General features: G+C 39.7%; 1 protein-coding gene across 1 annotated transcript in view; it reads left to right on the top strand.

The window, feature by feature from the left end:
* TANC1 (tetratricopeptide repeat, ankyrin repeat and coiled-coil containing 1) overlaps window positions 1-14,511 on the top strand; it is a 152,315-nt gene that overhangs the window by 113,022 nt on the left and 24,782 nt on the right. The window contains exon 18 of the mRNA XM_065413377.1: window positions 4,156-4,234. Coding sequence (XP_065269449.1) covers window positions 4,156-4,234 — 79 coding nt within the window. The remainder of the gene's footprint in view (window positions 1-4,155; window positions 4,235-14,511) is intronic.

Here is a 14,511-nt window from a genome sequence, read left to right on the forward strand (position 1 = left end):
TAAATGTATTTTAAAACAAAATAGTTGAAAGTCATTTCCTCTCTTACCTGACAAGACCCGAGTTCAGAATTCTGTTTCTCTTGCCTGTGTGATTAGATCAGTAACACCTAACATTGCATAAGGAGCCTATTTAGTAGCCATTAGTGTTATCCAGTTTGGCAGGTATAATATCCATGAATTCACATTTTGGTAGGTGAAAACACCATCTTGATTAACTTTTCAAAATGTTACATATTTGTAATTTTCAGGTTCTATGAATATTCAGATAAGATTGTTTTATTTTTTTAAGCATTTAGTTCCCATTCTAAGATTTACCACATCATACAATCAGCAGTGACGTGAGAAAACTAGACTTAGAGAAAAAACATTGTGCTAAAGCATTTAGTAATTTTTCAACAATTAGAGATATTATGCTTGTACTAGGGCTGGGATTTTCCAAGAGTTCTTAGGAAGTTAGGCACCGAAAACCCATTGGTAGGTATCCTAAATCCCTAAGGCCTCTTTGAAAATCCCACCCTAAATTGACATGTTTACATATCAGTAAGGCCCTACCAAATTCACACCCATGGAAAAACGTGTCACAGACTGTGAAATCTGGTCTTCCCCGTGAAATCTGTTTTTTAGTGTGCTTTTACCCTATACTATTAAGATTTTATGGGGGAGACCAGCGTGTCACAAATTGGGGGTCCTGACCCCAAAGGGAGTTGCAGGAGCGGTCCCAGTGTTATTTTAGGGGGGTCATGGTATTGCCACCCTTACTTCTGCGCTGCCTTCATAGCTGGGCGGCCGGAGAGTGGCAGCTGTTGGCCAGGCGCCGAGCTCTGAAGGCAGCACCGCCAGCAGCAGCACAGAAGTAAGCGTGGCCACTCTTAGGGTAGGTCTACACTTACCCGGTAGTTCGGCGGCAAGCAAATCGAACTTCTGGGTTCGACTTATCGCGTCTTGTCTGGACGCGATAAGTCGAACCCGGAAGTGCTCGCCGTCGACTGCGGTACTCCAGCTCGGCGAGAGGAGTACGCGAAGTCGACGGGGGAGCCTGCCTGCCGCGTCTGGACTGAGGTAAGTTCGAACTAAGGTACTTCGAACTTCAGCTACGTTATTCACGTAGCTGAAGTTGCGTACCTTAGTTCGAATTGGGGGGTTAGTGTAGACCTGCCCTTACTTCTGCACTGCTGCCTTCAGAGCTGGGCGGCTGGAGAGCGGCGGCTGCTAACTGAGGGCCCTGCTCTGCAGGCAGCAGCACAGAAGTAAAGGTGGCAATACGATACCATGCCATCCTTACTTCTGCGCTGCTGTTGACGGCGGCTCTGCCTTCAGAGCTGGGCTCCCAGCCAGCAGCTGCTGATCTCCAGCTGCCCAGCTCTGAAGACAGTGCCACTGCCAGCAGCAGTGCAGAAGTAAGGGTAGCAGTACCACAACCCCGCTACAATAACCTTGTCACCCCCCCCCCACACACACATCCTCCCACAACTCCTTTTTGGGTCAGGACCCCTATAGTTACAACACCATGAAATTTCAGATTTAAATAGCTGAAATCATGACATTTACAATTTTAAAAATCCTATGACCATGAAATTGACCAAAATGGAGCATGAATTTGATAGGGCCCTATATATCAGGAAACACTGTTCACAAAAAAGTGTATTCAAGCCAACTTTATTTTCTATAGTATCTTTCATATAATCTATATCCAGTGGGTAGAGTAAGATAGTACATGTGAGCTGTCTCCATTTATCTTAATGGTGTATTAACTCTTAATGCTTACCTTTAAATTGTCACTTAGGTTAAGTATCTCACTGATGATCATTTCTGCAGAAAAAGCCATAATTTTTGGAGTTCTTTGTTGGAGTTTGACTAGAATATCATTATTTTTCACTAATCTGCTATCTCTGTTCCCTAGTCTGACTTTATTCCAGAATGCTTTAAAGAATTAAGGTTACCAAATAATAGAATTAATATATATCATTAAGGGAGAAAAGAGGTCTTACGTCTTTGTGAAATATGATAGAGAATCCGGGAGAATGGGAAATACAAGAAGGATATTCCAGATGGCAGAAACTGAATAGAAGACTCTCCCAGCAATGTTGCGAAAGTTGAAGGGAGAGAGTGGAGGCAACTGCTAAAAAAGGGAGAGGAGTAGAGATATTTAATATCTGTGAGATCAAGTTGTAGATGTTTATAAAAGCAAGAGTGGGATTTCTAAACTGTGTCTTGGAATGTTGAGTCAATAGAATTGTTCTAGTAGAGGGCTGATATGGTTGTTTTTGTTCATGTGTAATTTAAAAAAAAAAGTGAGCAGCAGCTTGTTGTGCATGCTGTCATCTTGCAAGCTGGATTTAGAGACGCCATAGAGAAGGTGATAGGACAGAGTGATTATGCTGTTCAATATATTTTCTTTCTTTTTTTTCCTTACATATTGGGGGCTGAGAATGAAATCCCAGATGTGTATTGCGATCATAGTTTTATTTTAGTCATGGCTGCTCATCTCAGTTTGATTCTACACTTAATATATGGCTTTCAAACTTATTTTGCAACATTTTCTATCTCATTTAATTTCCTTAGGTAGTTATGGATCCAGTATTTTAGCCAGAATATCTTCCAAATGTCCTGCAGATCCGGTTGAAATGTTGAAGGTGTAATTATTTGATATAATGACAAATTTGCAATATCAAATACTGCAGAGTAGTATGAAATGTGAACAGTGTTGGTTTAAATTTTGAGTAGGACCCAGGACTTGAGAAACTGGGCTAAAAGAGTGGTAAAGATAAACACTTGTCTTTTGCCACCCTTGGAATTTATTGCCACTATCTGCTATTCAAGGTATGGTAGAGAAGTGTTTTGTAAGGAGAAGAGTCTTGACAGATCTGGCAACCTTTTGATTTAAAAGCTAGAAGTGCTCTGAAAATGAGTAGAGGGTCCTGGACTGTGGTAAATTTGAGATGAGGCAGAAATTCCTTCACACTAATAAAAGTTTATTTCCAATCCATTGATGAAGGTGAAACCTGCCGGTTCCTTCATAGTACAAAACAGGCCACACTAATCATTCAGTACCAAAACATTTTCTTGACATCTAAAATCTCTGCCTTTTTGCCCTCTCACAGCCTTTACAGGGCAATAGGGTAGCTAAATTCCTCATTGCTGGAAAAATTCTACCAAGGGGGTATGAAAAAGTACAATCGAATTTTCTGACTTTAAGATGAATGTAAAGAATAGAATTAATCCACCATATATTCCACACAATATTTCTTGAAATATGTTCGGTACTCATGCTGCCTGGGGCTCCTCTCCACACCATTCCCCCTCTGACATCCTGTACCTTAGTTGACATCCAAAACTTCTGCTAATGTGGATTCTTTCTCCCCTGCACCACTTCCTTTACTGCAGTCTCAATGGCCCTATACACTGTTAGGAAACTGGTTTAAAGAAGTCACTTAATGCTATTGTACTTGCTAGTGCTAAGAGGGCATAACTTTATTAAAATGCTTTTTAAAAAAAAACATTGCAAGAGAGGTCTTGAGTGTTCTTTTAAAAAAACAAAAAACAAACAAACAAAAAATACCACTCGTAACAAAGTTATGCTCTGTCTGCACTGAGCAGCATAACTCTCTAAAGTGGAAAAAGATTTTAAAGGCTGCAACTAAAAATTGTGACGTAAAGTGAGCATAGAAGGGGCATGGGAGTCTACATTATTCAAGATGGGTCTAAAAACATGCTTTTTTTAAATTATAACTGGAGTGGAAAGTATTGTATTCCTTGTGGGAAAACATGGTATTAACCAAGCCTTACAGGATTTAGGCCAAACTGGCTCTCTTTTTTGCATTGTCTGTCCTTGATTATGCTGGCATATTGAGGAGCTCATTAAAATCATTAACATGTAAAACACCCTAAGATAATTAATAGAATTATACTAGGTTTATTTTTTTAATGATTTTGAATGATTTTATAGAGTAGAAAATTAATCATAAAATGAAGTTGTTCCCCAAATAATACTGAACTTACTCTAATGGTTTATGCACATATTAACTTTTGCTTGGCCTGTATGTGTTAGGAGAGAAGCCATCTCATTGCTGAAACCTTTACTTATTGGTGTATGCAGAAAAATGACAACCTAATGGTTTTTTCTAACTCTTTAATTTCTTTAACTGTTTTTGACAGGTGGTTCGTTACCTCTTTGGGGTTGAAAAGGAACATGAAATAGACATTAATAACACTGATGCATTGTGGGGAGAAACAGGTATTTTATTTCTTATTTTTCCTAATGAGAGTTGCTCACATAAGATTATTGGAAGAGATTTTAATTTGATTTAAACTGCTTTGTATATTCATCACAGGAAATTCACAATAAATCAGAATACAAAAGATTTTGTAATGACAATGCCAAACTTAATAAAAAGCCCAACCATTTTTTTTATAAATGGGGTAGGAGATAAAATTTATACACAGTGTATATAAATGAGTAACTTCTTAATGAAACTACAGATTTTTCTCTGAGGCCAACTGTGCACAAAGAGATGCTTTCATTATGGCGTTCAATTTGATTGTTAAAATAATGCCCTGACTTTATAAACTAGTCTTTGTATTTTAAAAAAAAAAAAATGTTGGGAAGTTGCCTAGTCAATTCAAGCTAGGTAACAGGTGCAAAATGTGCACATTTTCATGGTCAGCAAATAGATTTTTAAACTATTCAGGGAACAAGGCATATGTAAGAATATGGCTGTAAGAATAGCCATATTAATTTCATTTAAGTAGTTGAGATTTGCATAGTGTAGCTTGCAAACAATCTAATTTTATGATTTCCAGCAGCCTCTTTGCAGATGAGAGAGACAGGTGTTTTTCATCTCTGTGTACTACACAAAAACTTCATTTTTATTCTTTCTTGCTAATATAAAATCAGATAACACTTCCCAATAAAACACAATTTTGTAAATAGATCACAAACTGCATTGTTGGGTTATTTTGGGTTTTTCGGCTGTGATTTTGTTGAATGAAGGCTTTTGCTTGGTGCCTCTTAACTTTTTGCTGACTTGATATATTCATAAAATGGATGCATTAACACTTATGAGATAAACTACAGTGCTTTTAGCAATCAGCTGACTGAAAACACCATTCTTTGTTAACTATACTTGCTTAGGAAAACCAGTCTGCATTTTTTTAAATTTAGCAAACGCCGGAGTCTCTGTGAGGATGGAGTGCTGCCTTTAACAGTGTGATCTGAATGCTTAAACAATACAGATCAGATTTTTTACTTTTCAGTGTCTTTTTTTTAAACGGACTTCCACAAAATCCAGTTTGCTTTTCCATTATTAGCCACTAGGCACTTTGAAATCACTCAACACATTTTCCCCTTTTTTCCAACCAATCCATAACCTTATGAACTTGACTTTAGTTGATTAAAGTTCATGTACCTGTGTTGCAGTGTTTCTGCTCCATCATTACAGGGCTCTGAAGCTAATTCTTGCACAAACCTTGGAAACGGAACAAGGCTGCTTTATGTGCATTCTGTCTCTCTCAATGTCCCTTGTCTTGCAAGGGGAGAGCAGTTCAGGAGGGGTTTAATCACTGGGTGAGCAAAGGGAAATTTTAAGCTTGGTAAACCCCTCAACACTTGATTTAGCTCTCATTAGTATATCCAAATGGAACATGGGGTCGGGGAGGAGAAACAAATTTAGATTATTAGCGGAAAATCCTCAGTCAACTCTTTTCCCTTCTTTTCTCAGTCAGAGATCAGATTAATACTGAGTTTGACTACTTTCAGAACATACTGCAAGATCCCCTTCTTTGACAAGGCATTTCAAGCATAACAAGAATGCTGACATGCAAATGGGTGCTAATGCACAAACCACACACACACAGATCCTCCATCTTCCTGTAAAAAGTTTAATAGAATGCTTCACCATTCAAATGTCCTTCCTTTCCCAGTGGCCTTCACGTTGTTGCTCTGCCTGCCTTCATCATCGTGTCTAATGCGAGTGTGGCTAGCTATAGGAGGCAGTGTGTGAAGTGCACACAGGTCTTGCAGTAAGAGTCTCTGAAGGACCCAGTTATGGACAGATAGGGATGAAGATAAAAGTTTAGTACTTGGGAGTTCCTGCCTTTCAGCCTTATTACTCAGTCCATTGGAGCATGTTTGCCATTAAAGAATTGCTGGGGAGGAGGATGTAGGGTAGGACTCCCCCCTACCCCCAAAAAAACATTCACTATTTGTGGGGGTGAAGAGTGCATGCAAGTTCAGGAAGGGCTTTATTAAAGCAGAGGACAGAGAGGAAACAGAGCATGAAAGAATTGTAATTAAACAGGAAAAGGAAAATACACTAATGAAGAAAACTGTTGAAAAGACAAAGGGGAGGGGGAATTGTCAATTTTTTTCTCAGGATGGAGCTAGAGCTGGGGTTCCCAAACTGTACTCTGTGGAGAACTGACTGATTGCAGGTTGCTGGCTCCTTCTCCTCCTCCTTTCTAGCTGCTAAATTGCTTTAAAAGAAATGTATAAATACACCAGTATTTTCCTGTTGACTTCTCCATGTAAGCAAGAGCAGTCATTGGTACAAAGATATGATGACGATTGTGAAAGGAAGGGGAGAATGGGCTGGGAATGGGGCTTATGAGGAGAGCTGTCAATAAGAGACCTGTGAGCTGTAGCCCATGCTTTGGGAATTTGAGAACCCCTGAGCTAGAGGACTGGATTTCCTGGTTCCATAAGGCCACTGTGTAAGCAGCATACAGGATCTGGAGAAGGCCAGTGTTGAATTAATCCATGCAGAGGGTGTTCTGGGGATGAAATACAAGTGGGAGAGAGGAGAGGAGGCAAGATGGAACCTAATCCTCCATTGGCGTATGGTCCCTGAGGGACCTTATGCCAGTGGGGTGAGTTAGGGCCATCCCTGTGCAATCCTAATTTATGCCAGGGTTGAATGGCCTTGAATCAGGGAACCACCCTGCGGCACACCTACCTCCACTTTTTCTGAGAACAAGCCCAGAAAGAATTAAACAGCAATTTTAAAATGGGAAGTTTTAGAAATATTATATTTAAGAAAAACATCGAGGAAAATAAGGGACTGTGATAGACAGACACTTTAAAAAAATTATTGGATCTCATCAGATTAATATGGCTTGTGAAAAGATATGCTAATTTATGCACTCTGGAAACGTCACACATTTTCAGTGTGCCTATGTGAACTAATATTTGTGCTGCACACTCTTAACTCGAGCTCGGCAAAAAAATCTCGGTGGATAAGGCACTCGCATAGGGATGAGAGAGACTCAAGGTCACCTCCCTGCTCCAGTGACTACTGCCAGCGAACTAAAAAAAACTCCATAATTTGCCCAACTCTGTTCTTAACACTTCCATTTAAAAATGTATCATGCTAATATATCTTGTCCAGGAATTTCTGAAAGGTGACAATCCTTCGTAGCACAGTTGAGAGAGAGGTTGGTGAAGTAGGTGGTTGGAAGGTGTCAAAGATAGGAAGGGCTGGAAGAGGGAGTAAAGAGTGGCCAAGGGAAACTGTTTTGTGTGTGCTTGTTTTAAAAAGAAAAATTGCATAAATATTAAAAACATGGAAAAATAATAGGAGTAAACAGTGGAAGGATGATGACATGCCTATGAGGTACTGGATAGTGTATTTGTATCACTGCCTTCTACTGGATGGAATGTGAGACCTGCTCTGTCACCCTTTATTGGCTGATCTGCAGAGGTTAAAAACTTTGCTGTTTAGTGGTTGCTGAAGTTTTCCTGTAGTTCAAGTGGTAGAAACCTGTGATGATTTGTTTGTGGGGTTTTGGGGGGGGGGAAGAGGGGGAGGTAGCATGAGAAGGGGAAGAGACAGACTATCAGAGGTCATTTTTTCTATCAGTAATATCACATGTATATGGTGTAGCTGATGACCATGCTGTCGATGTGTATTTGGAACGCAGATTCACCACAAGAAGACATGCAAAAGAAAAAGCAAGCTTGGTGGTAATTTAGGGCTGTAGGAGGATGTGATGTAGCATAGTAGTAAATGGGATTAAAGGCTGAGGTGGAAGATATGAGAGAGGAGTTCTTCGAGTGATTGCATATGTCCATTCCACTGTATGTGTGTGCATGTCCCGAGCATAGCTGCCGGAAATTATCCCATCAGTGGTACCTGGCCGGTCGGCTCTGGCGCCCTCTGGTGCTGCACATTCACAGTGCCGGTATAAAGGGCCCAGCTGACTCCGCGCCCCGTCAGTTTGTTCTTACTGTCCAGACAGTTGCTGGAACTGCTGTGACAGGTTGGATCACAGAAACCCACTTGGCAGCTGCCACCCTGTGACGTTGTGCAGTTTATATGGTTTTATAAAAACATGATAATAAGTGAATATAATGTAACTGGGATAGTTTTAGAAAAATATGGTAATAAGTGAATATAATGTAACTGGGATATGCTTCATGCAAAAGGTCTCTTGTAAGGTATCATTACAAAGCTTATAATCTACTGAGTATGATCATCCGATTTGTATAAATGTACCACTCTTGTATCTAAAACTAGAAATATAAAATATAACTCTGAGGGTCTATTGTAATTATGTAAAGTGTGGGCCATTAATGATGGTTTGCAGTCTTTGCACATCGGGTAGCAGCTCCCAAGGGGGTTTCTGTGATCCAACCCGTACCAAGACTACCCCTGCTCCTGTTTTCCCTGCCAGCTCAGGACTCCAGCACCCTGTCTTGCTGAGCCAGACACTCCCGTCTGCTCCCACACAGACCCAGAGTCTGAATTACTTGCCCCAAAGCTGCAAGTTTACCTGAAAACAGCTCACAAAAGTGTGCTTGTCTTTAGCACTCAGATGCCCAACTCCCAATGGGGTCTAAACCCAAATAAATCAGTTTTACCCTGTATAAAACTTATACAGGATAAACTCATAAATTGTTTGCCCTCTATAACACTGATAGAGACATATGCACAGTTGTTTGCTCCCCCAGCTATTAATACATACTCTGAGTTAATTACTAAGTAGAAAGTGATTTTATTAAATACAGAAAGTAGGATTTAAGTGGTTCCAAGTAGTAACAGACAGAACAAAGTAAGTCACCAAACAAAATAAAATAAAATGCGTAAATCTATGTCTAATCAAACTGAATACAGATAATCTCACCCTCAGAGATGCTTCAGTAAGTTTTTTCTCAGACTGGACACCTTCCAGGCCTGGGCACAATTCTTTCCCCTGGTACAGCTCTTGTTGCAGCTCAGGTGATAGCTAGGGGATTCTTCATGATGGCTCCTCTCTCCCTTTGTTCTGTTCCACCCCTTTATATATCTTTTGCATAAGGCGGGAACCCTTTGTCCCTCTGGGTTTCCACCCCCCCTCACTGGAAAAGCACCAGGTTAAAGATGGATTCCAGTTCAGGTGACATGATCACATGTCACTGCAAGACTTCATTACCCACTTGCCAGCACACACATATACAGGAAGACTCACAGGTAAACACAGCCATCTGCGGATAATGGTCCTTGTTAATGGAAGTCATCAAGATTCCAAACCACTATTAATGGCCCACACTTTGCATAATTACAATAGGCCCTCAGAGTTATATTTTATATTTCTAGTTTTAGATACAAGAATGGTACATTTATACAAATAGGATGATCACACTCAGTAGATTATAAGCTTTGTAATCATGCCTTACAAAAGACCTTTTGCATGAAGCATATTCCAGTTACATTATATTCACTTATCATATTTTTATAAAACTATTCCAGTTACATTATATTCACTTCTTATTATGTTTTTATAAAACCATATAGACTGCACAACGTCACACTTGCTACAGCAAGATTTTCTCAGTGGTCTTTGTTTTCTTAATAGTTGTATATAGTTAGTGTTTTAAATAGTTTTTAGTCTTAGTATAATTAGTTTTTTTCACTGTTAGCGGAGTTTCGTCCATTCCCAGTGCTGAGGCATGCCTCAGTCACTGGGTTTCAAGCCCTGTTTCTCCTGCAGCAAAGCTATGCCTTTGAGCAACCTGCACTCTGGTTGCCTAAAGTGCTTGGGTGAAGCGCACGTTGGGGATAGCTGTCAGATCTGCTGCAATTTTAAACCCTGTAGGAGAAAGGACTGGGAGGCTAGGCTAAAGTTCCTGCTGTTGGAGGTAGCGCTGAGACCTTCCTCCAAGCTGTGCCAGTCAGACTTAGCATCAAGCACCTCAGCATTGGTGAGGAGCACTGCTCCCACCATGCAGGAGTCCCAGCACCATTTGCCTTCCCCAGTGCCTAGGCAAAAGCACAGGAAGCTGTCAGCCGAGAGGGGACATCCCCGACTCCGAAGAAGGCCAGGCATGGGAAGCAGAGCGGATTGTGACCTAAGTCAGGCCACTCCTCTGCCTTGGCATTGCAGTCAACACCTTTGGCTTTGGCCCTTACACTGGCACTGTTGAGTCTGGTACCAGAGAAACCATCAGTGCCAGAGGGACGGTGCAGCACCAGTGCCATTGCAGCCATCCAAGCCAGAGACATGTGCTGTCACTAGAGACCAGCTAGCACTCTTGGTACTGCCATTGCCGGTAGTACAGGAGTCGGTGGCATCGGTACCAGGGGCAGGAGGGACCACGTAGTCCCCACTGGCCGCTTGGTTCCGGGCCACGTGGTACCGTCTAGAGGGAAACTGACCATACTCGCCCCAATGAAAGCTTCCCACCAATATCCGGCACTGGTGGCAACCGCAACTCCATGGCCACCAGAGGAGATTTGTCATCAGAATCGGAGGTTGGGTCATACTCCTTTCGGCTGAGGAGTATGACCCCCCTGTTACTCCAGTCTCTACCCTACCATGGACTACAGCACAGGAGTGCCATCAAGTGCTTGGCCTAGTGGTCACTGGATTGATAAGAACGTCATTGGGAGGCCTACTACAGAGGTATTTGAACAGCCTCACAGGTTTCAAAAAGCATCTCTGTATGAAGATAGATGGATATGTAGGGGGTTTGGAAGATGTAGGCTGAAACATTACCCACTTTGTAGTAAGACTGATCAAAAGCCTGTAATTTGTGGCAGCTGTGGCAAACATTTCAGTTACATATGCTGCAGTTCAATCTGAATCGTCTGAGTGCATTGTCTTCAGTATACAAGAACTTGTAGATGAGCACTTCAAGAGATAGTTAATTCTCTTGATTAGAGGAAAATAATTTCTTGTAACTCAGTGAAGGGGAGATAAATATTTTAGTTCTTACTTTATTTTTTGTTATGCTTATGTGCCAAATCTAAGAATGCATCCATACACTTGCTCCATGGTCATTGATAGCAAGAGAACTCGGGACTTTTGGTACCAAAAACACAAGCCTGTATACCAATCACTAAAGGGGAGACATGTTCATATATACTTAGCCAGTGTTATTACAATATGCTTATTCAACTAAGTGTACTTTTCTTTTTAATTAAATGTAGTTTGTATATTTTGAATCTGTTTAAAATGGTTTAATTTGTCTTAGAATAGTTAACATATGTAAGATCCACTTAGTTGAAGGCCTGCTGCACTAGCACTAGGGCTAATCACCTCCTAATTTTTTTGTTTGTTTAAGAAATATTAATTAGAATGGTATCTTGCCCAAAATGGGAATCCAGTCAGGTGATGGGTGTGTGGGGATCTGGTGGGGTGGAATGGCATGGCAGTGAGGGGAAGCTAAGTGGGAGCATCTCCTAGGTTTCTCCTCTCAATTCCTCTTTTCCTCGCCTTGAAAAAGGTAAAGGGCCCTTTCATGCTGTTGCTCTGTCTTCCCAGTCTCTCTTCTGTCCACACTCTTTCCCTTTGGGCCTCACATCCGTCTCTTTATCCTGTATTTATATGTCTGCAATCTCTTCCCCTCTACTTTTCTCTTTAAACCTTCTGGAAACACTCTACAAGCATGTATGTACTCTGTACCGTCTGACTTCCCCAGCTGGTGTATCTGCCTCTTTTTCTTTGCATTGCAGTTTAGTATCTTAAATCACCTGATATGTCTAAAAGTGTATTGGCAACCTGAGAATCTTATTACAATATTGTCCAGTTTGTATTTTGTGATGGACTAGGCATTTTAAGCTGCCATATTGCGGTAGTTCTATTTAACACTGTAGACGTGAACAGCTTTTAACAGTCTGCAAAATATGTAAAACAGAAAACCCAGTTCGTACCCTGAAGAGTTTACAGTCTAAGCACATAAGATTGCTTAGTGTCAAATCAATAAAGTATCATCTATATATTTTGAGTGCCCTAAAGCATGAGGAACTGTGCACTTATCAGTTCTTACATTTCAAAATGGTTTAACCTCTTAGAACATTTTAATCGTGTCATCCTTTGATTTAGTTAGTTAATTCTCCTATACCTGCAATGCAAGGAATTTATTTAATGGAGATGGTTAAATTAAATGAATAAGTTAGTGACAAACCAGTTGGGAGTTAATCAACTGAGTAAAACTATTGGGTGGCTGTGTAAGCAGTCTGGATTTGAAGGATTTTATACTAATCACAGCTAAAGAGCTACAGCTGCTACATGTCTTTATAATAATAGAGTTAAATAGCAGTTAATTTTGTAAGAACCTTGGGCACAGTTTGTGTAATGCAGTTCACAAGTGTCTAAGAAGAGGTCCTGACCTTTGCAACTGAAACCCCCAAAAAGTTACTCCTGGAGCTTTGCCTAGTTGACATAGTTTATGATGCTGGACTATGAATGAAGAATTAAACACAAATAGTGTGTCATCTTCAAGCTCCAGTGACATTAACCAATCAGTGTTTGCCAGATAAAGGAGAATAAAACTTATAAGGAAAGACATGATACTGCTTAGGAGTATCTGAAACAGTGGAGAATGAAAATACATGATTTTCAAACATTATTTCACTTTGCTTTTTAAATTGTGTTTTAAGACTATATTTAACAGCTATGTTAAAAACTCTTGGAAGGAATTAATTTTGAAGTGTTGTATTGCTTCTTTTAATGGGATGTTTGAAATTGAAAGAGTTTTTAAAACAGTGCCGTAAATTTAAATGTACTGTGGGGAACAAACAAGACTAGCAGGGAGTTGGAATTAGATGGGTCTTCTCCATATCCAAAGTCTATGTTCCGTTGGTGCCCCACTGCAAAATCTGCGACCTTCTGTATAAATTTCAGTATTCCCTTCATTTTCAGCAGAAGGCTGGCAAATGGAGGTAAAACTTTATGATCCTTCAGTATTTCAAAAAGCGTTGAAAATAAGTATAATAAAAAATGTGAAACTAAATGACTTCTCATTTGACTATATTTGTGCACTTTTAGTTTTCAGCTCAATGTGAAAAGTGTGGATTTAAAACACGGTAGTGTGGATTCATAAGGTGAGAATCGATCACAAGCATCAGAGGATGAAATTCAGTAAATGTTTTAATAATGAGATTGGAATTAAAGCCGAAAATGAACAATAACGGAGGGACATATAATTATCACTTGTGTCACTCTACCAATAAAAGGCTATAAATATTAATGTCAATTAATGTGTCACTCTCTTCTTAAAGAAGGATCTAGGATTGAGGTCACAGAATGTGGCATGTGTAATGTGGCAAACTACTGTACAAGTGGTATTTGATTTGCATGACTTTTAAGGGTTGCTGATGAAAATAACCTTTAGAATACTAAATAACTTGTTTTAGTACCTGACTTCGAAAATCCTTGATTGTCTCTGGGAGCAAAAAGTTGTTATTGTTGCAGGGCCTTATTTCTTTTACTTCAGAAAAGTAGCTGAAACACATGCTCGCTCACTGTAAAACTAAATATAACAAAGTATCATCTCATTCTTTCTCTTGGTGTCTGCCTTTTTATTACTTTTTAAAATCCTAGACATGCAAAATCCTTAACTTACCTTCCCCCCCCCCCCCCCCCCTTTGTAAAGGGATCTGAGCATAGTGGCTGATACACTTGCAAATTATATATATATATGTGTGCATGTAATATGATTTAGTTAGAGAGATATATTTAACACTGTTTAGATTTTAACACCCAGTAAAAACAGAAGATTTAGATTTGAAGCTGAAAATGTTGTTTTTACTCTGATAAAATTCACATCTTTTTGCAAAATGTCAACTCAGATTTTGAACCATAGTGCAAAATGTCATTGCTTTTTGGTGTTTGTCCTTTAACATAAAATTATTCATTCAAAGTTTTTAGTATTGTGTAAATATTTGTATTTTTCCTATAAATCATTATGCCATTAAGGTCATTTTATCCTATCTTCATTTTTTTATTGTATCTTAAAACCAAAAAGGACACCAGTAATGCCAATTTGAGTTTCTAAGTGAAATACATTTTGTGGGGATTTTTCTGTAGTATGTTTAATCACCAGCTCTGTTTCATTCCGCCCTTTGCACGTGTAGTAGTAGATAGAGCTTTTTTCTGTCAGAACTAAATAGGATTTTGTTAGGATAGAAATTTTCCACATCACATAAATCCACTGTAACTGCCATCCTCATCTCAGGAAAGTGCTAAGGATTGAATATGTATGGGCACTAAATTATTCACTTCTCCTTAGAGGTTAGGCAAGGGGTGTCTCTGGGC

This window comes from Emys orbicularis, chromosome 11 (genome assembly GCF_028017835.1).
Source record: "Emys orbicularis isolate rEmyOrb1 chromosome 11, rEmyOrb1.hap1, whole genome shotgun sequence".
In the NCBI taxonomy this organism is placed as follows: domain Eukaryota; kingdom Metazoa; phylum Chordata; order Testudines; family Emydidae; genus Emys; species Emys orbicularis.